The 26,702-nt window shown below is 38.8% G+C and overlaps 2 protein-coding genes across 2 annotated transcripts in view; one reads left to right on the top strand and one right to left on the bottom strand.

Moving 5' to 3' along the window:
- hydin (HYDIN axonemal central pair apparatus protein) overlaps window positions 1-13,536 on the bottom strand; it is a 59,972-nt gene extending 46,436 nt beyond the window's left edge. Inside the window, exons 1-20 of the mRNA XM_039600497.1 lie at window positions 13,452-13,536; window positions 11,275-11,376; window positions 9,765-9,890; window positions 8,794-8,913; window positions 8,381-8,515; window positions 7,600-7,799; window positions 7,145-7,269; window positions 6,408-6,609; window positions 6,048-6,225; window positions 5,296-5,395; window positions 4,881-4,999; window positions 4,316-4,539; window positions 4,083-4,150; window positions 3,726-3,967; window positions 3,226-3,326; window positions 2,420-2,555; window positions 1,545-1,709; window positions 1,294-1,446; window positions 436-674; window positions 23-320 (exon numbers count right to left, since the gene is read on the bottom strand). Coding sequence (XP_039456431.1) covers window positions 23-320; window positions 436-674; window positions 1,294-1,446; window positions 1,545-1,709; window positions 2,420-2,555; window positions 3,226-3,326; window positions 3,726-3,967; window positions 4,083-4,150; window positions 4,316-4,539; window positions 4,881-4,999; window positions 5,296-5,395; window positions 6,048-6,225; window positions 6,408-6,609; window positions 7,145-7,269; window positions 7,600-7,799; window positions 8,381-8,515; window positions 8,794-8,913; window positions 9,765-9,890; window positions 11,275-11,349 — 3,006 coding nt within the window. The 5' untranslated portion in view covers window positions 11,350-11,376; window positions 13,452-13,536. The remainder of the gene's footprint in view (window positions 1-22; window positions 321-435; window positions 675-1,293; window positions 1,447-1,544; window positions 1,710-2,419; window positions 2,556-3,225; window positions 3,327-3,725; window positions 3,968-4,082; window positions 4,151-4,315; window positions 4,540-4,880; window positions 5,000-5,295; window positions 5,396-6,047; window positions 6,226-6,407; window positions 6,610-7,144; window positions 7,270-7,599; window positions 7,800-8,380; window positions 8,516-8,793; window positions 8,914-9,764; window positions 9,891-11,274; window positions 11,377-13,451) is intronic.
- Window positions 13,537-15,186: 1,650 nt separating this feature from the next.
- On the top strand, window positions 15,187-22,237 carry LOC120433556 (CD209 antigen-like protein E). The gene is made up of 6 exons (XM_039599912.1): window positions 15,187-15,425; window positions 15,580-15,681; window positions 15,942-16,139; window positions 17,732-17,874; window positions 21,283-21,386; window positions 21,985-22,237. Exons 1-6 carry the CDS (start codon window positions 15,287-15,289, stop codon window positions 22,127-22,129), a joined length of 831 nt encoding a protein of 276 aa, XP_039455846.1. The 5' UTR covers window positions 15,187-15,286; the 3' UTR covers window positions 22,130-22,237.
- The last annotated feature ends 4,465 nt before the right edge of the window (window positions 22,238-26,702 follow it).

The raw sequence follows: 26,702 nt of genomic DNA, 5'->3' as shown, positions 1-26,702 counted from the left end.
AACTTGAAACAAACTATTTCACCTTCGGGGCGTCTGCAGAGACTGTCAGCACCATGTCAGCAGAGCCACCTGGAAAAAGTTCCAGACGAGACGGTCTGAGGCTGACCATCGACTTCTCCCTACTGGAAGGGAGTGAAGATCCACGTCTTGGATCATCTCTCTGTTTAAGAGTGCAGATAGGGGGTAGGAAGCTTTGGTTGGGCAAGCTGCCACCTTTGCAGAGTTTTGCAGTGGGCTGTGAGGTATCGACCTTCCAGTACATCCGGTGTACTCGCTTGCCATGGTTGCAGAGCTTGAAGTGGTACTGGTATGGTTCATGACTTATAAAGTAGTATAAAGACAAAGGATAGTGTCAGTGTCATATTATTCACATCTACATTGTGAGTTAATAGCTAGGAAAAGCTCAGTTTTTGTCTATGAAAATGGGATTTCTACCTGAAGTGGGTGCCCAGGTCAAGGCTGGGACCAAAAGGCCTGTCACTGACAATTGTAGTGCCAGTGCCAGTGGCAGACAGGAGGACAGTGAGTGGCTGACTGTCCTGTATGGAAACCTCTAACTTGCCCTCAAACTGAACGGTGTCCTTCAGGTGTACCACAACCTTGAGCTCCACCTGGCTCCATGGTGGCACCTCCCCCTCACTGGGCTCAATACGCCAAAAGGGCTTTCTGATGCTCTAAGGAAGCAGAAACAAAAATCTGAGTCTATTCATTGTGTGAACATCATGAGCTGAGGAGAAAACCAAGGCAGCGTAGAAGCTCCAATAGGTCGTTCCAACACTAAAATGTGATGCATGAAAATGTCAAGTGGGAGCATTTTCTATAACTGTGCTGCAAAAGTTTGCTATGAATGAACTCTGAGAGATAAGAGATTAAGAGAGAGCAAGAGATGAAAGTTGAAGTCTGGTCAACAGTAAAGGTTAACAGCATTTTTTGTCCATAAATGTTACACCAAACAGTGAGACTACATCATTTTATCATTAAAGTCTATCTGAATTGGCAAAATGTTACAATTCGGTTTAAAATGACTAGTGCAAAGGAAGCCCCTTATTCTCACGGGGAAGGAGTCAGATTTAAGCAGCAACTAATTATTTCAAAGGTTAACATAGCAGTAAAATCATTACCTCATAAATTACATATCCAGTTAGACTGAAAATTGATCAATTACAGGAGTTAAGAAAGTCGGTCTGCCAATATGTGAACAGATCTATGGTTGGACAGATATAAGTAAATAGTATGCGCTTGCCGGTCTAAGTCACAAATGGTATTTTTGTTTTCTTGGGTTAGTGTTTGTACCATTGGTGTGGTAAAGTGAGCTGGAATAGGTGAGTGGTTTGACAGGAGCAGGGTTTTGCCAATGTCCATCAGAACTGGGATTTTGCCAAAGTGTAGCTGTGTGGTTTGAATGTGAACTAGTGGCCCGTGCCCAATACATGACAAGGCCACCTCCTGAAACAGAAGAGAAGTAGGAGGATTAGAGAATAAACACCATGCCGGTATTCAGACCTACACACAACTTGCACTCCCACACATACACTTCCACTGACCAGGGGTGGCTGGGGGCTGCCAAATATAGCAATACGTATCGTGTGATGTAGCGTTCCAACAGCCTTGGCTAGGAGACGCACAGGAAGCTCCTCTGAGGTGCCCGGATGAATCACTCCTCTAGGTGCAGAACTGCCTAAAAGCAGTGAAGGATTCTCCTGATATTCCTGAAAACAGGGAGAGCAAAAAGAAAAACTAAATTATATGTTTTAATGTCAGCACACAGATCTGGCACAAAATGTGTTTAGGTAAGTTGCCTCAGTGCACATGTACACAAAGTATTCATCTCTGCTTTATATATACATGAAGCACAGTCTCTGATTATATATGGAAAGTTTTTGTTGTCCTTTGTCTCAAAAATCCAAATGAATCCAAAGCAAAATAACACAAATAAAACTTGAACGCTTTCTTAGAAGTTACATGACACAGTTGTGTGGAATATAATTTTTTAAACTTAATCCCAAATAAACATTTTTTGAGTGAAATGCTTTATATTTAGACAAAGCCAGTTCTTTTGTTTGCTCATTTCCAATCTTATGCTCATGGCTCCACACTGTAACAGTTTACATATTTGCCTAACAAGTGAAAGATCCCAGTTTGTTCTAAGGAAGAGACGCAAATCCCTTAGCAGTTGCATCAGGAATAGCATCTGATATAGAAATCTGCCAAGTCAAATATGACTTGGCAGATTACCTGTGGTGACCCCTTGTGACAAGCGACGAGCTAAAAGTGGGTATTTCTCATTTTTACGCTAAGCTAACTATCTCCTGGCTCCAACTTCATATTGATTGAAAAGGGAAAGTACAGTTTAAGACACTTTAGTGGATGCCAAAAACATGTAAACTATAACTTTGGTTGCTCAAGTGATCCATCCAACCTGATCAAGCATGCCGTAGCAGGCAGGCAAATTGCTGGGGTTGTTCAACCGCACTTTCTGTTCATAGGGTTGATTGAGGAAACACCTTTCAAAGTCTAACACTGGAGTATCCACCAAAATCTGAGGCATAACACACCTATCAACACAGAGAAAAAAGCAAGTCAGACAATCAGGAGAAAAACAAGGAAAAGGGGAGGAGAATAAAAGATCTGTAATTGCACTTCATCATGCCTAAACTCTATTAATTCTCCAAAATTTTTTACCAGCTATATATACAAGTTCAATGGATGCAAACAAACAAAAGTGCAACAGAGACTACTGATAGAAAAAAGCTACATTGCTTTAGGAAAAAGGATGACAGAAGAGATTACTCATCCTACTAATTGGGATCCTTAAGTGATGCTCGACTTGAAGAGTTGGTAATGAACATAATATGCTCTGTTTAATCTATAATGACAAATATAGCTGAGTAAAAACTACTATACTTTGAATGTTTTTAAAGAAAAATTATAGTAATGTATGTCATTTCATGGATTGTATGGGTCTTATCCACCAACCAAGACACCACAACAAAGAGGTTTTATTCCATTTTCCTATATCAGATGGATGGTCATTCATTTTTATTCATCATTTTTTATTAAGTTTCTCTTTTCAAAGGTAAAAAGATCTTCAGTCTTAGGCTAATAGAGAATAAAGATCTGTGTACATGGGCCCAGTATGACATGTTAGATTCATTTTGCTGTGACAGAAATGACTTCAATAGCTGTTTATTTGAGTATGTCTGGACATTAAGCATGTTTATGTACCTAGCATTTATAGGCAGAGTCAGAATTTCCTCCCCAACACCTTCAATATCCACCACCAGTGACAGCTGGTACGTCTTGACTGTGTTGGAGCACAGTGTGACCTGTACAAACATCACACAGACATACAACAAGACCACAAAAACAGCAATACACAGACAGGACAACAAGTGTCTAAGGTTAAAAGGAAAAGAAATAAAGTTCATTAATGTCACCTTCAGCTCTAAAGACCCCAGTATCGACAGGGTAATCACCATGTTAATGACTGCTGGCTAGAAATGTGATTATTTTCTAAACCAGCAAAACATGTCAATGAGATTTACTAATCCTTCAAGATTCCCCAGAATATTTTTTTTATATTATTTAAATAATCTACATAATTTACATGTATATAAAAAATAAAAACTGAATATTTGGGGCTTTTTTCCTACTATTTCATAACATGAAAACACTGATTGCTGGAATATTTTCTCAGTGGCGGGGATGGTGTTAATAAACTGTACCTGAATGTCGACATCGGACACGCTACGCACTGACCCTGCTGCCGGGCTGACCGTGAACTCCACAGGGCATGGATGAAGATCTCTAGCAGTATGACCTTGCCAATCTTTCAGTGACTCATCAGAAACCTGTTTGAATGAGCTAACACTAGGAGAGCCCAGCCCGTCTCCCAAGACACGCAGGATGAAGTTCACGGGTACAAAGGACGGGTTGAAGAGCGTACAACCAACTGTTACTGGAAAACCTATGCAGGGAGATTAAAAGAAGCCAATATGAGAAAATGTGAAAATATTAAGATGATGTCTGTCATTATTCTCTGGATATATGTTATAAAAACTAGAAGAGCAAAAGTGATGTACCAAAGGCTACATCCCCAAAATTAAGCTCTGAAACACTGAAGTGGATTGTGGGACGAATGATGGAACCCCTGCAAAGAAAAGACAAAGAAACCTTGAAACCTCGGGAACAATTAGATTTGAAAATACGCACTGAGAGTGTAATAGACCCACTGCTCGTGGGTCAGCTTTTATTTGTGCTTTGTTAGATGTAAATGTCCTGGCAGAGAACTGGCTCTGCTGCTTGCTAACTTTACCCGACAGTGAAGGTCAGTGGTTGAGGTTGTCCTGCCACAGTTAGCAGCAAATCTTCAAAGAATGAACCCAGAATGGGACTGCGGAAGGATACTTCCACTATCTGGCAGGCACCAGAGGGAACAACACCTTCCTCAGGATTGAAGGAGAAACAGCGGCCAAAAGCGGTGTCAGGACTTGACCACCTGAAAGGGGCATCAATTGGCCCTTTGTTTGACAACTGCACCTGAAGAAAGAGTTCTTGTATGAGAACAAATACCCAACAATGATCATCTATACAAAATGTGTTTAATGGAGTAGATGAATCGATAAAAGGTGGTAGAGTCTCTCAGCATTACATTTGTGCATTAAAACTGTCAAAAGAAAAACTTTGGATTTTGTTTGATTTTATTTTACAGCTTTTTTAACAATATATGCTGTTTTGTTTGCTTGTGGATAAGAACTATAACCTTGCAGTGCAACCACCAAGGCTGAATTCAACTCACACAAAGTTGTAGCTCAAGCATTATACATTAGAGCCATACTGGCAATAACGTAACGTGTTCACACTGGCTTGGTTTTTCTTACCTCTTGACGAAATCTTTCACCTATGAATAAATCTTTTAAGTTCATCCCATCATAGTTAAGTACAAGTTGAGGGCCCATGCCTTTACCGTTGACTGTGAGGGGTAACGGTGATTCACATCCTAAGATGACAAACAGCCATGATGAAAGAGTTATAACAGAGCTAAAGACAGAGAAAGGAAAATTGTAGGGCCACAGGAAAGCAAACATCACACAGAGTTTATGCATGTGACGTTTAAAAGTTGCCTCTATGTTTCTGTGATTATGCTCTATTTTTTTAACAATGTAAACATGACTAAAATGGACAAAAAAGTATTGATTAAACTGATAACATTATTCATTATTATCTTTTGCTGCTGTATGTGTGTGTGTTTGTGAAACCTGAATAAGCATAATTTTCTTCCAGCCATGCACTGACCTGTGACATTGCAGTATATGGTTTGTTGATAAAGTCTGGCCTCCTCAGGCTTGAAGATGATGGTGAACTTTGCTGTGGTGCTGGGCCATATTTCCCCTTCCTGAATCACGTAAAGAAAACAATAATTATTTTAGTGAAACAAAATGCAAACATTACAAAAACGTAAGAAGAAGAAAACAACTGATTCTTTGGTCAGTCTTTACTCCACACACACACATACGCGCGTGCGTGCGCAAACACACACACACATACACAGATGACCTCCCTAACTTTCTGTTGTCCATCTCTTTGTCCAGGGAATGGGGCTGAGTTGGGGACAGAAGACAGAACAGCTCATACTATCTAAAGGTCTCCGGACAGAAAGGCCCAAATCTGTGGTTCTAATGTCACAGAAGAATCAGACAGAACTTACATGCTAACAGACTTGATCACAAAGTCTCTGTGACAGTTTTAACATCAGATCTGATCAACCTTTTCAGAATTCTGTTCTCACAGCAATAATACAGCGCTGATGGTAGAGCATGCTGCAAGAAATGATTCACAGAAACATCAACAAATTTCAAGTGCTTTTAGACATGGAGCTGGGTCCCTGTTCCTTCTCCCCACTTAAAACTATTACATTATGCAGACATACTATAGGAGAGTTGATGGAAAAGAAACAATGGGCAGTGTAATGACATTTAATCAACTAATCAGTCTGGCAAGAGGAAAATCATGTGAACACACAACAAGACAATGAAACACAAACACACCGCAGGCTCCACAGTTATACAGCTGTGTGAGAGGGCCAAGAGGTAGTCGTTTGCATCCTGACTTCTGTGTTCCTGTGGGGCTCTGGACTGCAGCGGGAGATAATGGATCCCTGCAGGGTCGGACTTAAGCAACTGTCCTAGCTCGACTTCTTCCTTCTGCTGGAGCACTGAGCCGTCCCTAGAGGCAAGCAGGGAGAGACAGTGAAAAGTATAACAAATAGCAAATGAGGAGTGTCAGAGAGAAAAAGAGGCCAGTAGAAGAACAAAGATCTGCACGACAGAAAGAATGTGATGGGTACCCGAGCTCATTTCTGGCAACACATGCTCTAATAAATACATTTTGTGCGCATGCATAAATACCTCAATAAGCTCAGGTCCTCTTCTTGTTGGCTGGGCCACAAAGTCCAGCAGTACTGGAGAGGGATGTCACTGTGGTTGGTGAGGGACACTGTGCGTGTACTGATCAGGGAGACATAAGTATTCTCCATCCAGATGGAGTCAGGTTCAAGGTGGATGTTCAGTTCCTCACAAGACCCATGCAGGCTAATGTACACATCTTCACCTGATCAGAAGACATCATGGTGCTTATTATGACCTAGTAATTACCAGAGGGTCACTTAAGTGGTGGAGTATAGGTATCAAGAGATCATTTTTTTCTCTACTTTTGTTTTGATTAGTCATTTGTAAAAATATGGAGGAATACTGTCAGGATTTCAGTGTAATTTAACAGTGTTACTCCTGTGTAATTGAAAGACAACAGGAGATTCCTAAATACCAGATTCTGGTAGTCCACAAGATGTAACATGTACTATGAGAAGAAATCAGAGTGGAGAGAAAACAACCCCTCGGAGGTAGCCATACTGAGCAGGAAATGTGATATAATACAGCCATTATGAGCTGAATCTTCTGTCCCTAAGGACTGGCTATATTCTCTTTCATCACCTACAGTATGTCACCTTTGACTTCACTGGCCCCCTAACCAACAAACACACACACTCCTCTCGCAAGCCCCTTATTAGTATGTATTTATCTCTTACATCTTAGGTTGAAGAGTCTTTAACACAAGTCTCATTGGTGTCACAGTTTTGTTTTCTCACCAGTATGGTAGTGCAGCAACAGATCCTGCCTGTGGTTTCCTGTGTTCATTGGGTGGAAAACCACAGTCACCTGCATGCTCTCGCCAACATCAAGCGTCCCAAACTCGGGTGTCACTGAAAAAGGCCTGCAATTATAGGTTACTGTTTTAGAAACTGACAGAGGAAGAGCACATTTTTAACCAGACTCAACAAGAAGTACTGCAAAGTCTAGTTAAAGGCATACCCAAGACTCCATCATGTCATTTTTGATAAGTAGGTAAAAAAAATGTTTTCTGTTCACTTATGATTCTGGATTTTTTCTCAAATGTATTTAACTGAGCTTTTCAGTTTTCACAAACTGAACTTTAAAAATAACTATTGACTGGGCACAAGAATGACTGTTTTACTGTTGTACAGTAAAATATAGAAAATTACTCCAAAACATAGACATAAGCCCTTCTTGTGCTGACTCTCACCTCTCTGTGTGGAGCCTGAATTTGGCTTTGCTGTTTCCTACATTACAAACAAGTTGAGTCTTCTCAGTTGAAGCTTTCACGGGACACACGGGCAAGTCGAGCTTGTCTCGAAAGTCAAGAATGGCACGTGGCCCAATGGCCCGGATTGGAATCTCAAACTTTTCCCTCTCTGTCACACAAACCAGTCTATGGTGGTAGTCCTGCGTAGACAAGGAGAAAAGCCTGCTGCAAACACGCAAACTCTATATACTTTATTATATCAGTTGTTAAATAATTTTGTGCCACTGAATTTGGGCACGCAAGCAGTTCAGTTTAATCCAGTTTGATTCAATTCATTTCAGTTCAATTCACAACAGAAGTCGGCTCTAGAGACTTTATGTTGTACAGCAAAGACCCTACAGTAAAATAGAGAAACCCCCATCAGCAAGCACTTTGTGACAGTGGGGAGGAAAAATTCCCTTTTAACAGGAAGAAACCACGGACAGAATTAGACTCGGGAAGTGGCAGCCATCCGATGCTACAGGTTTGGGGTGAGAGAAACAAACTGTTTAGTCCATTAGCTGCTCAGTTATTCAAATGTAAATAAGAAACAAACCAAAGAAATCACACTTGAGTCCTAAACCTAAAGTTTATGCATAAAGTCTGGTAAAGGCTATATGAGATAATATGAGCTTATCCTCATCCTATATGTGGTTATTGTGACATTGTGTTTCGTTCTCTGAGTCTAGCCTTCTTTGTTTTTGTGCTGCACAGTCCAATCAAACGCAAACGTCTCTTGTACCTTGTTTTCGTGTGGGGTGAAGAAGACTGTGAAAGTGGCAGACATTCCTGGTGCAACGTTGCTACGTGCATCACTTGAAGGCAAAACGCTGAAATACACGGAGTTCTGCTGCTCCAGCTTCACTTGCCGTGAAACCTGAACAAAAAAAATAAACATAAACTATAGAAAAGTGCAAAAACCCAGCACAGCAACAAGCACAAAGGTAGTGATTATTAATCATTGCTTGATGGTATCTTATATAGATTTCCTCCAGTCAGCAATGACCTTTTCTTCACACTCCACACATTTTCTGTTTTTTAAATAGTCATGCTGCGGCTGTGTTTTTTCACAAATGTTTCTGATTCAAATATAGGCTTGACAGTCAAGCTGATTTCAAAATAATTTAATCTTCATTACTCTTTTGATTAACATACCTTGTCATTATTGAGAAGCAGCAGTGGTAACTTGTAGGTCTGTCCAGGAGTGAAATTCTGGAAGACCAGCTCAGATGGGTAGGGCTGAAAGAGCGGCTGATCTATATCTGGAAAAGAACCCTAGCAAAACACACATACAGAGGTAATGCTTTAGATTTCCTGGGTACAGGTACTTTGGCTCTAACAACAGAATTTCTTACCACATTTGCCTTACACTTTGTACTAAATACGTATTGAATTTGCTTTGCTACTTTGTGAGCACATGACAATATTTGTTAATATTTAAACAAGCATTTTATTCATATTGATGTAATGACCAGCAGTAAAAAGAAAAAATGTTTTTCCTAAATAACAGTGGAAGATGGACACACAGTATGATGCCAATAATATTAATCATCTCTTTTTTAGGCAATCCTAGCCTTTGTGCAGATGTAACTTTAAAATATACAATCAATTATGGGGAGAATATATAATGTCGTGACAACCCTACAAATGATGAGCGTGAAAAATCACCAGACTGGTGGTCAGCCAAATGTCCTGTGATTTAGTCAAATTCCTCATTATTTCAACCTCAGCCTGTCTACAGTTCTTCACCTGAAGGGTCAGAGCTGTTTTTGCAGCACAAGAGTCTCTACATATTGCTAGGCAAGTGATTTTAATGTTTGCAGAGTTAAAGTAATACTTTGAGGTTTGGTTCTCTGAGGAAAACTTATAAATAACCTGATAGCTTCTCTGCTCTAAGATCCTCCTCCTGAATCAGGAGGAAGTGATTTCAAAGAAAATATTTAAAAATAAGAACTCCCATTCAATTTGCATCTTTTAAGGTAGACTGTTGCCACTTTCATTGTTCTCATTATTGCTATTTACAATCCTTTAGGACCTGGCTCCAAGTTAATATTATACCATATCACTGTGTAATAGGAAGCAAGTTTTTAAACTAGTGTGATATCACAGAATTAGCTGCCATTTACTTTGTGATGTGGAGCGGCACACAGGTCAAGCAACTCCAGGATGCGAGGTGGGTGCACCTCAGCTGTGTTACTCAGGCGCTCCTCTGTGGACTGCAACATCTCCTGGGTGAAAACTGATGGAGTCACCTGCAAACATACAGCAACACAGGCCTATTTACGGTCTCCTAATCAGCAGTAATGAGGCGCTGAGCTGTAGGCTGTTGCTCTTGAAACAGCTCAGCTTACAGCTCTAATGCATGCATATACATAAACTCAAATAATGTTAATGTTCTGCAGCATTTTGTGCAGCATTTTGCCGTTAATATATTTTCTACACAATCCTCTGGTAACTTTTCATCGGTGCACCTAAAGCAAATAAACAACTAAGTGGACTTAGTCTCTCTAAAGGAAAATGATCTTAGCTCAAAATGTAAATTATTAACATAGCAGCAAAACTGCAAATGCAATATTTATGTTTTTATTTAATAACCAGGGTAATGTATTGCATTTTATTTTTTTTACTATGTAGTTAAGCAAACTATTTATTGTGGAATTAAACATGAGGTAAGAAGAAATAAATGTTGAGAACAAACAAATAGGCTGTTGAATTTTTGGAGAAACTGCAGTGGGACTGTTTGCACTGCTACTTGCTTCAGTTAAATATCTTGGTTAAAAAAGCTAAAGAGAGATAAATGCCACAAGACTGTAAAAATGAGCATCTGCAGCAGATAGAGAGAATATGTTTTTTAATTTGATTTGATTATCTGTTATTACCTATCTTATATTTCTGAATGTTATGATCCATATCTAGCGAGGGCTTTTATTTTGAAAATCTGACCATATTAAAACATCTTGATGGATTCCAATATCTAAATGGAAACAAAGCAAACTGGTGGCTTCTCATAACAAATTAAGTCTTTTATTTTGAAAATATCACAGATTTAAAGAATCTTTATAAATTCTAAAGACTATCTGGATGCACTTATTTTGAAAATATAAAATATTTTAGAGCATGAGATGAAATAACAACTAATGTAGAGTAAAAAATGTTAATCACTCCACGGTGTCCCTGAACATTGTACCCAGTTTCTGTCAGGTGTGTAACAGCGCAGCTCACACTGATGAGGAGCCTATTTTTTTTATTTTTAACAATCTTACCAAATAAGTAAGCAAGTATGGACTTTAGTGTTCCACATTCTGACCTGAGAAAATTGTAAGTGAAGTGGAAGAGAGCTAAAATGCACTGCAACAAAACACTGTAGCCATGTAATTTTGTTCCCTATGGAAAGCCAAAGTGATTATTAGGACAACGTGTCATTATTTTAAAAAGAATGGGGCAATGTCCAACAGGTAGGTCACAAGAAAATAGAAACCTGTTAATCTGTCAGAAAATCCCACTTCTGACATCTACTGTAACATCTTCATTTCCTTGTCACCTGAAAGCTGTCATATGACCATATTTCACAACATAACTGGCAAGCAGCTTCAAAATTACAGAGAACAGGACAAAAACTGCAAGTTAGAACCTCACCCTTGTTTTCTTCTCCTTCACACGCTTATTGTTACAAAGCAGGGATGCTTTTTTCTTCATCTGAGTGAAGCTCATTCTGAATATGTTGTGTGGTAAAATCACCTGCAAGAAAGGAAACAGAAGAACACAAGACAACACATGGAGTCATAAACTAGACATCCATTTTTTATGTTTCAGTTATCACATCAAGTTCAGAAGTAGCATTAGGGTGTGTCTTTAACAATTTAAATCTATATACTGTATACCAAGGTCACTTGAGTATATCTCATACTTATGGTACAATAATGTGAAGATTTATATTCAATTTCAGAAATCAAGTGCTTTCTCAGCATGACTTAATGACTGTTTAATGAAATATGGGTTTTTTGATTGATTGATTGATTGATTGATTGATTAATTGATTGATTGATAATACTTTATTCATCCCAAGGGAAATTGGGATGATAAAGTAAAAGGAAATTTGATGTGACTTTAGAAACATTTGATTAACATGATTAACATGATGAAAGTGGACTAAAAAAGTAAATTTGATACAACTTACTTTTTACTAAAATTAAAAAAGAAGCTTATCTCTCTCTCTCTCTATACATATATATGTATATACATATACATATATATATTTCATTTATTCAGAAGTCTTTGGTTAGCTGACAAGTTTACGAAACCCCCAGACGAAGTGCAGTGCTCCCTGTGAGTAAGAACATTTTGGAGCAGTGACGAAGAAAAGGAGAAGTAGCTAGCATAAATCAGACCTTCCCAAAGTGTGGGGCCCGCCCCCTAGGGGGGGGGGGGCGCAGAGCCATTGCAGGGGGGGCACGGTATGAAAAGGAAAAAACAAAACAAAAACAACAATGCTTGGACACTGCTAGCACGGGGCGCCTCCAGAAACGCAAATCAGGAGATGAAGCATAGCTGAATATGTTTCCAAATCAACTTCATTCTAAGCCAAAGACTAGAAAATATGGTGAAGCATATCTTCCCTTTGGTTTCACCTGCACAAGTGCCAAGGTAGGTCTCCCCTGCATAATTGGTTTTCCCTTTGTCGGGAGCAGCGCTGGGCTCTTCAAATCACGGACAAACAGGATCCCACATTCTTGATTTTTTGTTCACAAACACTTGTTGTAATGACTAACTACTCCTGGCATTTAGGAGATGTTAGCTCTTTATACAGTAAAGTTACAGTGGGATACAAATAACATCAGGCTGATCCTGCCACAATTTGTTCCCCCTGTTCAAATCATGGATAAACAGTATCCCACAGTTGTTTATGTTTTTGAACCCATTTTGCAGAGGGATTGAAAAATGTATTGATAGCAATGTTGAATATTATTACACAGGAAAAAAACAACTACACGTAAAATAATCACACCATGACACATCTGCCTTTCTAAATAGAGGGACAGTAGCTGTGTGTATATGTAAGCGTGTAAAACCTGAAGATAGTCAGATTAACAGTATTTTGTCTCTATCTGCTATTCTGCAATTCATCTCATGTAAACAATAACGTGGCGCACAGCGTGACTTGGAAAAAGGCACATCCCTTTGACATGACCAACTCTGTATTCCTTGTCTACAAGTAAACGCAAAAAAGGAGTTTTTAAAAAATCTCCGTTTTCGGTGACTCGAAACGCCGTTTAAGTGTGGACGAAACAGCTGCGTTTTCAAAAATACCCGTGTAGGTGTGGACGCAGCGTAAAAGAGTTAGTAGTTTATTTTCTTACTACCTGTAATTTATTGCAGATTACTTGTATTTGCTTAATTGTTTACTAAATGTTTGAGGTGTGAAATAACCCGCAATGGAGCAAAATATGGGTGAGTGTGGTTGGAGGCTGTGTTCGTGCGTGCGCGCGCGAGGGGGGGCGCGAACATTTTTCTTGTAAAACAAAGGGGTGCCTAGCAAAAAAAGTTTGGGAACCACTGGCATAAATAGTCTCTAAAGCCAAGGTGTTTTATTTATGTTTACATTGTTTTTATTTTAACAATTGTACTATTCGTTGGGATGAAATATTTCGTTGCGTTTTGCCCTTTATTATATTCTCAGTCTCTTAAGCACTTCACAATACTTTAACCGTAGTTGTACATACTGTGCAGGCTGTAAGAGCTCTCTGCGTTCACTTGAACGTTAATGCTGGATCGATTAAAACACTGCACAAACAAGCATCTTAATAAGAACTCACCGCTGTGTCGAAGAACTTCTTACTTTACATAAAGCCCTCTGTCAGTCAGGTAGCAGCGTGCAAGTAAATGTTGTCTTGGTTCGTTGTCGTGGCAACACACTCACCAGCGTCTCAATATACGGTCTGCTGATTGGCTCGAGCTGTAACAGGCCAAAAAAAAAAAAAAAAAAGCAAGTGTAAAAAGCACGCTTTCTCATACATGGTTATTTTTGGATACAACAACCATCACGTAGGTTTGTAAAAACAAGTAAAATGACTAACTGGTTACAAAGTGATAATATTTAATTGTTGTTATTTTTTAAATCAGCATTATTATGAGCTACATTTATATGTTACTCCAAGTCTCCATAGAATATGTATGTTTAATTCCTTTTTTCCCAATCTTGGATATATTAATTTAAAGAAGAAAAAGTTTATATCTTTTATTCGTTGTAAATTCTTCTTAATTGTTACAATTACCTTTGCAACGGCAGCACAAGGACAGAGAGGGAAAAAACATTCTTGATGAATACAGTATGTTTGTGTAATTGTCAGTGCAAAGAAAGAAGAATGAGGAACGAGAGAGGATAGAGAGAAAGTGTCCAAGACCAGGATGAACAAGGTGAAAAACAATAACCGTTTGGCCCAAACAAAAAAAGAAAAAGAAAAGCTTTTTATGTATTTTTTTTATAGAATACATAAATTCTGGGAATTCAACAGGAAAGGAAACACAAATTGTGGCATAAATAATTTCAAGTAGTGCATAATTGCTTACATTTTGACTACACTGTGTCGCTGGGGTGCGGGTAATATTATGGAGTGTACAGGAAAGGAGACATCCCTTTTCTGTGCACTCTTTTTCAAATTTATATTTGAAAAGTGATTGTGAAAAACAAAAAATTAAGATAGACTTGGTGCCATCATTATAAGGTCATATAACACTTCAAATTTTGATGGTTTTTACTTCTTAGCCAAAAAGGCTGTCAAGGTGTTGTGATCATGCCGGGCGGGTGGCATAGACACTCAAGTCTGCGAATGCGATAATTCAAAAAAGGAAGTCACTTAGGACTTTCAAATCGATATTAAACCTCTTTGCACAGGAGGCTGAGAGGTACCACTGCGAGACTTGGTTAGGATTTTGTCCTGTACACCCTGCTGGGATATGCCAAGTTTTCAGCTGATGATCGACATGGTTATGTTTCAAAGTAAAACAGAATTTGTTTTAAAACAATGTAAATAATTTACTTAAGCCCTGTAAACCCAAATGTGACTGATGAGTAATAAAAATAAAACAAGATAACAAATGAAAACAAGCATATACCAAAACAGGAATGAGGTTACTCAATGACTGAAATGACAGCATGGTTTACAAGACGGCGACAGAGCATGCCATAAATAGCATTCTACCAATACAAGTCACCACACATCAAAACCACACATTGGCCTATATGTAAGGCATGCAAAACACCATTTTCTGGGCTAAACTGCCTCTTTCAATTGGTAGAACTCTAATAATGTCTAAGGTTTAGTCAAAATGTATTAACCTAGCCAGTGTAAGGCTTTCAAACAATTAAATCAAAAACAGCCCTTAAGGTGAACATGTGTTAAAACCCAACAGTATTAAGTGCAGAAGATAGGGTGAATAGCTACTTCATGTTTTATATATATGTTATATAAATGTTCCTCTTAAAACTCTTTTTTTCTTTTACAGATTATCTTCTTTATCCTTTCATATGGCTATATAAATACACAGGCCAAGAACAGATCCAGTTTCAGTGGTAGCATAGCTGCACAAACCACATATTACATAGGTGATTTCCGCTGAGCATAAAAAAGAATAAACCGAAACCAGTGAGATGTTCACACTTAATATATCCTGTGCTGCAGAGCTGAGCTCTCGGAAATTATCCACATCCTTTCATGCAATGGAGGAAATTTATGTCAATACTGAACATCTCAAATGTGTCAACCCAACACATTCAATGAATCGCACAGGTAAGAAAGAAGTGGCAGAAATTGGGAGGAAAGAAATCTTAAAAAATGCTAAAAAATTGCTTAAAAAAGGGTGTTTTAACATCTCTACTGTTTTACACTTTACTGGGTTCCCTATTTTATTTTATACATTTATTTACGTTTCCTTTCTTTTCAGGTGAAAGGAGCACTAAGAAGAGTTTGTATTTGGTTATTATTTTGTGTCTGAGCCTGCTGAGTGTCTTCCTACTGGCTGGACTTGTCACTCTTGGTTTCCTCTGTAAGTTCTGTTGGTTATTGATATCTGTTCTAATGATCACAAGCTTTTCTTTTTCTTTTTTTGGATAGCCCATAATTTACAATATTTCTAATGAAATATGAGTAAACTCGGTAATGTTTAAATAAAAGAAGACTCAAAAAGTAAGATAAGTAAAACATTTTAGGATAAAATTAGTCAGAAGAAGCCAGAAGCAGTCAAAGAATAAATGTCTGGTGTTGTTTGAGTCTCAAAAACATGCGTCCTACTTGTCTTTGTTTTAGATCGTGATTCAAGCGAACTTCTGTCTGCTATGAATAACCAATTTTCCTCAATGAGTGAGGAGAGAGACCCTCTAAATGCAAATGTCTCTGCCATGATTGACCAAATTTTTTCCATGACTGAGGAGAGAGACCTGCTGCAAGCTGACCTCACTGAAAAGACCAAAGAGTTGGAGAGGCTGCAGAGTTTGTTCAACCAGAGTGAGTCCTTGTCTGAGCTGTTTTGTGTCTTTGTAAAAGGTTTTACTGAGTGATTCCATTTCTTGTAAATTCACATTTACAAGACAAATATGACTGGCACAAAAAACACGATGCATCCTGGAATACATTCCTTTATACCCCCCTCCCCCCCAAACAAATAGACCTTAATGTATTTTGATTAATTTTGTTTTTATGTGCTGAGTTGTACTGCCACAAAACATTGTCATGGCCCCTCGTTCTTGGACCCAGGGTTTTGTGTTTCTTTGAGTTTAGCGATTCTTTTCAATTTTGAGAATTACTTGTGCTTTAACCTGGGCTCTTTTTTTAATATTAGCAGTTGGTTTTTTCCCTGGTTATGTATTGTTTTCTCTGTTCGTAGTTTCTTTTTAGAATAGAATAGAATAGAATAATCCTTTAATTGTCCCACAAGGGGAAATTTGGTTGTAACAGCAGCCAGAAAGACACATATACAAACAAACAGTACACAGGACACAGAACAGAAACATACACAATTTTTTCTTACATATTTACAATGGACAATGGTTACTATAAACAGAGTACTGTACAGTTATTAAATTAAATATAAATAACTACAGATAAGAGGCAAACCAGGTTGTAGTGCGAATCGGTTGATTAACTTATTGCAGTTACAGCGCAGATGTAAACATCTATGATTGTTGGGAGCAGTTCTGATTGTACAGTCTGACAGCTGCAGGGAGGAAGGACCTGCGGAAACATTTTTGTATTCTACTTCATATTCATATTATATTCTAGCTCTGTCTATGCACTTTGATTATGCAAGATTTATCCATCTTTTGTGATCCTTTTCTGTCTCACAGTTTTATCTCCATGTCTGTCCAGTTTCCCTGTTTAGTTGTGTCCAGGTTTTATGTCTTAGTCCTGGCCTCAGTGTTATAGTTACTTCCTTTTTTATTTACATAGTCTCTCATCCCATGTGCCCTATGTTCAGTTTTACTTCCCCATCATATTATGTTACCGTATACCGTATTCCATTTGTCTTTCAGTATTTTAGCCTTGCAACTACTCCCCAGCCAAAACTGAACTGACCTAGTCCACACAGGCATGCTATAATACTTCAAATATAACTTCGCACGATGTTTAGGTGATTAGTCACGGCGCAGATGTGTGTGTGTCTTTTTTGTGCCATGGTTATAACCATGACCATGATTTTAATTGCACAACCCGGATCAAGCTAACACCAGGACGATTGCAAATATTTTCGGGGGGAATGAAGCTCCTTAATTATGCTCTTTCAACTTCCTGAATCACACATTTCTGATAATATAACTACATCAATAGTGTTAGAGCATTTATCTATCTATTTATTTTGGCTTTGGCACCAGCTGATGTAATGGCTGGCTTTGGCAACAGGGCATCACCGCGTAATTTGTGAGCCGCAGTCAAGCCAGTAACAATTTGGTCTCACTGAACAAATGGATTCAATGGAATATGATAATAGCCTGAAAAAGAATTAAGGAATTAAAAGTATTTTGTGACTCTTTTCTGAGATCTGATGAGCATTATGGGTTATTTGCTGGTCTGGATTGTCTCTTGCTTGATGTTTCTTCCAGAGAAAACGTGTCCTACAGGATGGAAAATGTTCAGTGGTGTCTGTTATTTCCTCTCTGGAACCTCTGGTATCTGGGATGAAGCTAGACGGGACTGTAGAGACAAAGGAGCAGATCTGGTGGTGATAGAGAGCCCTGAAGAACAGGTACAGTGTGTGAATATTGCAATTAATTTATTCACTCATGTTATGTGTTTCCGTTAACCTTTCAAATGAATGATGGATTTAAGTTGTTCAAAGGAATGTGAATTAATATGTCTGTAGGAATGTTGTATTCTTTGTGTGTGTGTTTTGTTAGGATGACTTTGTCAACCCCTGTTTAAAGGACAATAGTGGACTTTTGTTCTCAAAGCATTTCATGTGACCTTAAATCTCCCAAGAATGAGATTAAGTTGCTGAACCCTGACCTCTGGCGTGCCAAATCAGTTGGTTTAGTTATAAGCCCTGGTGTGTAATTGTAGAGGAATTCATTGACAGTGGGGGTCTGCCTCTCATAACATCAGGAGTAGGATCTGTCTCAGGCTACGTCTACACTAATCCAGATAAATTTGAAAACAGCGTTTTCATCTAAAAAGCTCTTTTTTTCTTTCAGCTTGGTTCATTAAAAACAGCCCGCTCTTTATGTTCCCAACCTGCTCTGCTCTTTGCATTAATTAATTTATTATTAACAACAATATAAAATTATGCAGAAAAATAAATTACTAATGTAAAAAAAAAGTCATTTTTTATTTATATATGTTTATTATATAAATATGCCTTCATTTATTCACTCCACATAAACTGTAAAAAATATAAAATACAAAAAACAACTAGTTACAATTCAACTTTAAACTATTTAAATGTACAGCGTTTTCCTTTTAAACAAATTTAAAGTGAAATAACACAAAACACTGCAAACCACAACACAATAAAATATAAATTAAAATATGCAAAACAAAAAGAAGATGCACGTCCTCTGCCATGGCCTGGGATGATTCTTTTGGGAGAGTGTTTTTCTGCTTGGAATTCCACACAGAGGATTCAGTGCATGAATAAACTTCCTGAATCCTTTATTCCTAAAATCCTTCAGTTGGAAATCAAGTGCAATCATTTTTGCCAGGTCTTTATCAACTAAGTTCTGCCTTGCTGGGGGTCACAGACTTCCGCAAAACTGTCTCATAGAGCTCTGGGTTGGTTTTGGTGGTTGTGGTGGTATACTGCATGATGCTGTAGAAGGAGCAGCAGCAACAGTTGCAGTAGACACACTGGCACCTTCATTAATATCACACTGACTCAGCTGACTGCGTTTTATCTTCCCATTGCACTGATTGGTTGGACAGTTCTCAGGTGTCTGTGGAGGTTGTTTGTGGAGCTGGCTCTGTATGATATTCTTTTCTTGCAGACTCTACACTCTGCCTTTGTATTGTCAATAACATTGAAATGGTTCCAGATTTGGTTCTTTTCTTGGTGTCACCCATTTTCTTTACTATATCTTTCTAATGTGATGATGTTGTCTCTTGTTGTTGCCCCTGGCTGTCTTTCTGTCTCTCTCCCTCCTGCTTTGTTCCTGTGCTACTGCAAGTGTAACTACCACCCCTCCCCCCTCTACTCAGCTAACACAAGGCAATAGTTGTGTCCCAAAACATAGGTTGCATCCTTCGGAGGACCCGGGCTTCGCGGTCTACGTGGACCGGGTCCTTTGAAGACCGAGAAAGCCGGAAGTGCGAGGCTGTGAAATGGGACAGTCTAGCCTCCAGATTTGCGTCACCGCTGTCTCAGTGGAGTTTAATAAACTCACCTGTCTGCTCCTTGCTATCTAAAATATAACAGGACACTGGAGTAAATTCTCGACCGTCTCACACTTCTGTTTAATCAGTTTTCTGTTTGACATTTATTCAGCTGTGTGAAAATCCCGGAGGATCCCATCCGATGGATTAATAAAGTTTTATTTAATCTAATCTAATAACTTTGATCTCAGCCAAACTGATTTACTCCGGAACAAATAAAACACAGAAAAAAGCCAAACAATTACATTTTTAAGTTATCCAAGTGACTTATATATCATGTTTAACCTGAGTAGCGAAAGACAGCGGGGGTCTGAAAACGATCTAGCCGGGAGTCCGCTGCTCTCGCCGGCTCCAGTGACCATTGAACCCCCCGGCTAGCTATCGAGCTGGTGGGTAACAGACGTCTCCAAAAACGTCGGAGCACTTTTGCAAATATGCGATGTCTTAATAAGCCAAGCAGATATTTGAAGTTTACACGGCTACTTTCTCGCCTGAAAATATGTTAAAAGTTTATTTTGTGACCCAGAAAGATTAATAAGAGTAATATTAAAACTTAGTAGCGGCCGCCATTGTTGGAAACTGAAACTGGCTGGGCTGCGCTATGAATTCTGGGATATGGTGGGCCACAAAGGACACACCCCACCCATCCTTCAAATTCAGGGAAATGAAGGACGCATTTGTGGGTCACATTTGAAGGAGTCGACGAATTGGGACAGCCTTCGTCGCCTGGCTTTGACGTAATCGGCCTTCAAATGCGGCCTCCGATGGATGCAGCCTACGTTTTGGGACACAGCTTTTGTCACTACCCAATCCAAACTGGAAACCCGATCCATACCACGCATGTGCGAAAGGCGTCTACTTCCGCTCGAAGCATTTTACGATAGTTACTGGTCAGTGTATCTGTTAAGATGTTAAGAATAATAAGTATCTCTTAAAATTTTTGCAATAGTGAAATATTTCAATATAATGTAGACAAAAATGTCTACATTTTGTCTACATTACTCCCCAGTGTACGAGCATACCGGCACTTGCTGACCAAGCGAATGAGCCGTATTGTCAACTGAACTTGCGTCATTATAAATCGTGTTTGTGTATGCGTGTTAAATTTGATTTAGTAATAGTCGAGTGTTTCTATGCTTGTCTGTGTGGAGAGAATTGATTGGAATAGTGATGATGATGACCGCTATCACTGTCAATTGTCAGTAAAAACTTAATCTGGCTGATGAATCTTCACGTGACATATTACTAAGTCTATATTATTAAGTCTGTAATTAGGCGCCATTCTTCTTATTTTACAGCGCTGTTGTTCAATCGGGGGAAGCTCTACATTGAGGAGAAAAGCATGAATTTGTTTGTATACGGAGGTATCCATTGTTTAAATGTCTCGGGCAGTCGAAAAGGAGGCAGAGCTGTCGAGAAATGCTAAGAGCTAACTGGGCGCTAACCGTGTCATTCAAATATATTAACTGTTGCAATGTTGGCAAAGTGACGAAAGATTCGCACATGCTCTAAGAGCCGTTTAGTTTGCATCCCACACATTACTCCTCAAATCTGCTTTTAGGTTGCATGATCTCCCTATGCGCCGAGGTTTTAAATAAAAGCATTACAAGGGTTTAAAATGTCTGAGTGTTTATTTTTCAAAGAACCAGAGAGATCGATGAGAATGATGACAACAGTGTCAAAAAAATTAAGAATTTTCTTTGCATGCATTCAATAGATATGTTTAGACAAAACTAGTACAGACAGCACACCCTAAATTCTGTTTGTTTGTTTTTTTCATTTTAAACAGAACTTTCTCACTACAATCATCAATGATAACACTTGGATTGGTTTGACTGACAATGGAATGGAGGGACAGTGGAAATGGGTAGATGGAACTCCACTGACTCTGGCGTAAGTCTTCACTTTAGTTCAGTTTATTACATTTACTGGATTTCCAGCAGATGTGTTTTTTCATGAACATAGATGTATGCAGAAATAAACTCATCAGTGAGCTTACATGTCAGGTGGTTGAGCCAAAATAAGGGCAAAAGGTTAAAGATGGATGCTACTGACTTTTTTGGGGGGCACATGGGGGCAGAAGAACTCAGTTACGACCTTTTGAACATTTCATGACAAATACATCGATGTATCCATTTTCTCCACCACTCAGCTAGCACACGTCTTTGTACTGTGGGAGGAAGTGACAGAGAACCCACACAGGCAGAGAAAATGCAAACTGCACACAGAAAGGACACAGTAGATTTGAATCTATACAACACTGTTAATAACTGCACCATCTTTCTACCTTAATGGCATATTTCAGGGGAAAAATTAATGATCTTAATGACACATTAATTTTTATCTGGAGACTGACGTATGCATGCTAACTTTCTCCAAAAACTAGTAGAGACAGTGGGGTCATTGTCATATTTTTTTATGGGGATTCAATCCCCACACTCCATTTGTTCATCTTACTGATACGTTCTTATATAAAACCTTTGTTCTTTAGGAACTGGGCGACAAATGAACCCAATAATGGAGGCTCACTGACTAATGAAGAAGATTGTGTGCATATAAGAGCTGAAGATCGGAGGACTTGGAATGATATTTCATGTACAGCTTCTATGAAATGGATCTGTAAAGAAATACCATGACACCACTGTACAGTTTCTTAGAGATCATGTATTTCTACATGCTTTTGACATTTTAACTGTGATTCTTGTTCTATTCTGCATTTCAATTTAATGTTGTACTCTGTTCTGACTGCGTACATTTAAAAAAAAAGAAGAAGAAAAAAAAGAATGCACTGTAAAAAAAAAAAAGTAATATAAAAGTATTTTACTGTGTATTTTACAGTTTTGTACTGTTCTTCTAGAATATCATTAAATTTACATAAATAGACTGTGATTTCACATTTCAAATGTAAAATAACATAAAATCACTGTAAATGTAATAAAACATAATTTTCTTGTTTTTTAAATATATTTGTCTGTACATATGCATATTTAGTTTGTTAAAATACATTCACAAATGTATCATGATTTCACAAATATTTGTCCGTTATTTGAAAGATTGAACTGTTAAATTCAAATGTAATACTATGGAAAAGTATATAAGTAATTAATTACAGACCTTTCTTATTGAACTTACGCATATGCTTCATTTAAATCAGGGGTCCCCAAACTTTTTCCAGTGAGGGCCACATAACTTTTCCCTTCTCTGATGGGGGCAAGGGTCAGTTTGTAACAGAAAAAGTGTGACGATCGCAGGTTTGCCGAAATGTAAACATTTATTGTTTTCCAGAAAGCCACACATAACCAAACATTAATAACCCTTTCCGAGATCAAATAACCCTCTCTGGGTCCTTAACAGAAAAAATTAACTCAGGAAATACATAATAACACTATTTATGAAATCAATAATAACCAAATAACCCTCTCTGGGTTCTTCACAGAAAGAAAGTTTCTGGTGTGCCGTGCACAGTCTTTGGTAAAAGTTAAGCTTCAGTTGTCAGAGCAGAATCTCTTAAATGACTCATATGAGTAGTCTCTCAAAGTTCTTGTGTTCTTTCCTTATAATCCAGTTATGTAGGTTCCAGTAGGGTAGCCTAGTAGACACCACTGTTTGCTCTCTCTCATCAACTTCCCTCTGAAAACCGGAAAGCAAGCAGGCTGAGAAACTGAAGTGATACAGCACGAAACATTTCAATACCAGTATGGTTGTCGAGGTGGATCATATCCCAGTAGATTTTATTATGATTATATTTGTTTATACTCAGAATGACTTATTCAAGTCACAAAAGTGAGCTTACCTATGTAGTGTATGTTCATCAGTGTGAACTGTGGGCCTGCATCTGGCCGGTGAGAAGTTGAATGACTGGATTCATTCTCAAACACTGATCCAGATGTTCATCTGTCAATCTTGATCTCATCGGAGTTTTCAGGAGTTTCATGCGTGAAAAGGTTTGCTCGCAGATATACGTGCTGCTGAAAAGTGTGGACATCTTCATTGCGTGTTTTTTTATGTTAGGGTATGTGTCATTTGGGAGGGCGGCATAGAAGTCAATGAGACTGTTGGGCTTGAATGCGTCTTTCAGAACATCACAGTTCTGTAACTCGGCCAGCTCAAACTGATAAAAAGGAAGGGCTTCATCGATGTCGGCAACAAAGGGGTTCTGGAAAAGACGGATTTCTTTTGCATGAACATGTAGTTGAGGGAATCGCACACCAAACTCCGCCTTCAGCATTTCCAGTGCTTCCACACACTTTTCAGCTGGGAACGGGACCGCTGGGTTCTTTGCAAAAAGGTTTTGGGTAGCAGGGAGATGGGTGAAGTTGTGCTTTTTCACTTGTTCCAAAAGCAGCGCTAGTTTTACCTTAAATGCTTTTATGTGGGAATACATGTCGAAAATGAGTTTCCCCTGGTCTTGTAGCTGCAAGTTAAGGCCATTCAGCATTTCTGTCAGGTCTGTTAAAAATGAGAGGTGCCATTTCCATTCTGGGTCGATCAGCTCTGGGACCGTTTTGCCTTTTGAATGAAGAAATGCGTTAATTTTGGGTACCAGCTCGTAAAAATGCTTCAAAACTCTGCCGCGGCTCAACCATCGGACCTCTGTGTAGTACAGCGCATCTCCGTACGCAGATTCCAGTTCAGACAGGAATTGTTGGAACTGCCTGTGTTTAAGTCCATTTGCTCTGATGAAGTTTATGCATGATACCACAACCTTCATGACAGAATCCCACTTCAACACTTTGCAGCACAGTGCGTGCTGGTGAATTATGCAGTGGACTCATAGTGGGGCGGTGAGATCCAAGTTCTTCCATCTCCCGGTTCATGCGTCCTATTAGGCCCCGAGATGCGCCCACCATACAGGGAGCCCCGTCAGTCGTGATGCTAGCAAGCTTTGCCCAGTCCAGAGCCAACTCTTCCATGGTTTCACATACTTTGTTGAAAATATCCTCCCTCATTGTAGTGCCTTTCACACTTTGGAGGGCTGCCAGCTCTGCACATCTCAAAGTTTGCACTAACTCCACTAATAAAAATAAGAAGCTGCACTGTGTCCTGCACGTATGTGCTCTCATCCAGTGCTAATGAAAAAAAGTCAAATTCTTTCATCTTCTGCTGCAGCTGGGCATATGCATTACCCCCTATTTCTTCCACGCGTCTGGTGATTGTACTCGCCAACAGACTCACAGCATTAAAGACATCTTTCTTATTGGAAACTCCTCCACAACAACATTCAAACTTTTCTTGACAAACTCCCTCAGTGAAAGGTTTACCGCAGCTTGCTATCAGTTGAGCAACACAAAAGCTGGCCAGAAGATTGGTTCAGCTGAGTTTGGCGTACAAATGTAGTCTGCTGAGCTAACAGTCACTTTTTAACTTTGAGATGTTGTCTGTTCGCATTTGGCCTTGCAAGCTATCATACTTGTCTTTGTGACGTCATTCATAATGCCGGCGCAGATTGTATTCTTTGAATACTGCCACCGTCTCTTTACAGATGAGACAAACAGCCTTTTCTTTGCATTGAACAAAAAAATAATTGTGTGTCCACTGCAGGTTAAATACCCTGCATTCTGAATCAATTTTTCTCTTACCTAACCTTTTTGCATTTATTCCGTTCTGGGGGGGTCACGTTCACGTTCTGGGCAAAGTGAGGTCATAGTAGCAACATTTGTTTTAGCGTGGTTCACAATTCAAATCAAATGAGCTTTATTGACGTGAGGAAACATTTCCAGGGATTCAGTCGGGCAGGCCCACTACACCCCAGTGTTCTATGGGTGCATGAGTCTCGATCGTGTGGCCAGACTGAAAAAATAATAATGCGGGGGAAAAAAATAATGCGTCTCTGGTATTGTTTAGGGGGCCGGGTCAAATGTGGAGGTGGGCCGTAGTTTGGGGACCACTGATTAAAACCCCTGAAAGTGGCAGTGTCTTTGGTAATATCTATGTGTATCTTGTAGAGAATTGCTCACCATCCACTACTACCAGGATGGAAGATTTCAAAGTATGGACAGCTACATGTATTTTCTATCTGGATTTGTAAATAACGCTTCCATGTCAGAGATGGAGAACGAGAAAATGTTCATTATTAAAGCAAAGGTAAGCACTACATAACGTCATGTCGCAATGGTAACATTGACTGAGTATTTTTTTTTCCAGTGTCAGGTAAATCATTCGTATACTGTAAATTAGCAGCAATTTGGCCTGAAGTCAGGGTTAGCAGAGGTGTTCACATGTTGGTGCTATACTATATGCCCTTTTGGCAGCTGTAAATAAATGTAAATTAGTGAATTCGATACACTGGAGGATAAAGGACTGCAGTACTGTTTTTGGCTCCTAGGTGGGCGTGTCCCAGGAGCTGTGACATCAAATGAAAACTTTGAATTGCCATCCCTACTCTTAATGCAGCTTTCAAAAAAAGTTAAGGCATTTCTCATGACATAACTAAGAATCACCTGTGCAAAAGATGCTAAGCCTTTTTCACATGTCAAAACATAAACTCAGTCTGTGACCAAAGAATTAAAACCCTTTCACCACCACTTTAAAGACATCAAATGGCTTTATATTTTTATCAAAACATTACTGACTGGTAAGAATACTGCAAAAAATGTAGAGAAAAAACTGTAAGGCACAATAATGAAATGTGAAAGATTTATTTTTAATTTTACAGAATATGATTTCTGAAACGAAGAAAAGCAAAATGATACATAATAAAATATGATAAAAATTTTTTTTTAAAGACTATAGTAAAGTCATACTACACATGCTTGTGTGTAATTATAGCATGCAAGACTTGCACCTGTGATACAAGACCGAAAGCATGTCGAAATAAAATAATAAAGGATCACCATAACCCATTTATTAAGGCATCTTTGTAGTAGTTGTGGTAGGAACCCCCTTGAAGAAGAACAGTGCTGAGGGAAGTTTTGGAGCACTGATAAAGAAAAGAGGAAGTAACTAACAAAAATACTCTCTAAAGCTTTATTTCATCGTACATGTACATTCACAATAAAGGGCTATTCTATGTTATTCTATTCTATTCGGGGCATTAATAACTTAAAAAAAATCATTTTATTGTTATTTTAACAGTTCTACTATTAATGGAGTTTTGCATATTTTTATGTAGTCACTTTCTAAAGTGTGGATTTTGACCAGGCAACCTGAGTACAGGAACGTCTGGAACCAGCTCTCCGTTTTAAAAGTCTCTCATCCTATGAGTATTAC

The sequence above is a fragment of the Oreochromis aureus genome, linkage group 16 (genome assembly GCF_013358895.1).
Source record: "Oreochromis aureus strain Israel breed Guangdong linkage group 16, ZZ_aureus, whole genome shotgun sequence".
NCBI classification, from domain to species: Eukaryota; Metazoa; Chordata; class Actinopteri; order Cichliformes; family Cichlidae; genus Oreochromis; species Oreochromis aureus.
Note: the sequence above shows the minus strand (reverse complement) of the source record. Positions and strands in the feature narration are given on the sequence as shown.

What these genes read in the sequence shown, in the direction of transcription:
- LOC120433556 (XM_039599912.1), top strand. Translation starts at nt 15,287, where the DNA reads ATGTTCACACTTAATATATCCTGTGCTGCAGAGCTGAGCTCTCGGAAA. An exon ending in TGTCACTCTTGGTTTCCTCT is followed by an intron (nt 15,682 to 15,941) that starts GTAAGTTCTGTT and finishes TCTTTGTTTTAG; the next exon opens with ATCGTGATTCAAGCGAACTT. An exon ending in GGAACTCCACTGACTCTGGC is followed by an intron (nt 21,387 to 21,984) that starts GTAAGTCTTCAC and finishes TTTGTTCTTTAG; the next exon opens with GAACTGGGCGACAAATGAAC.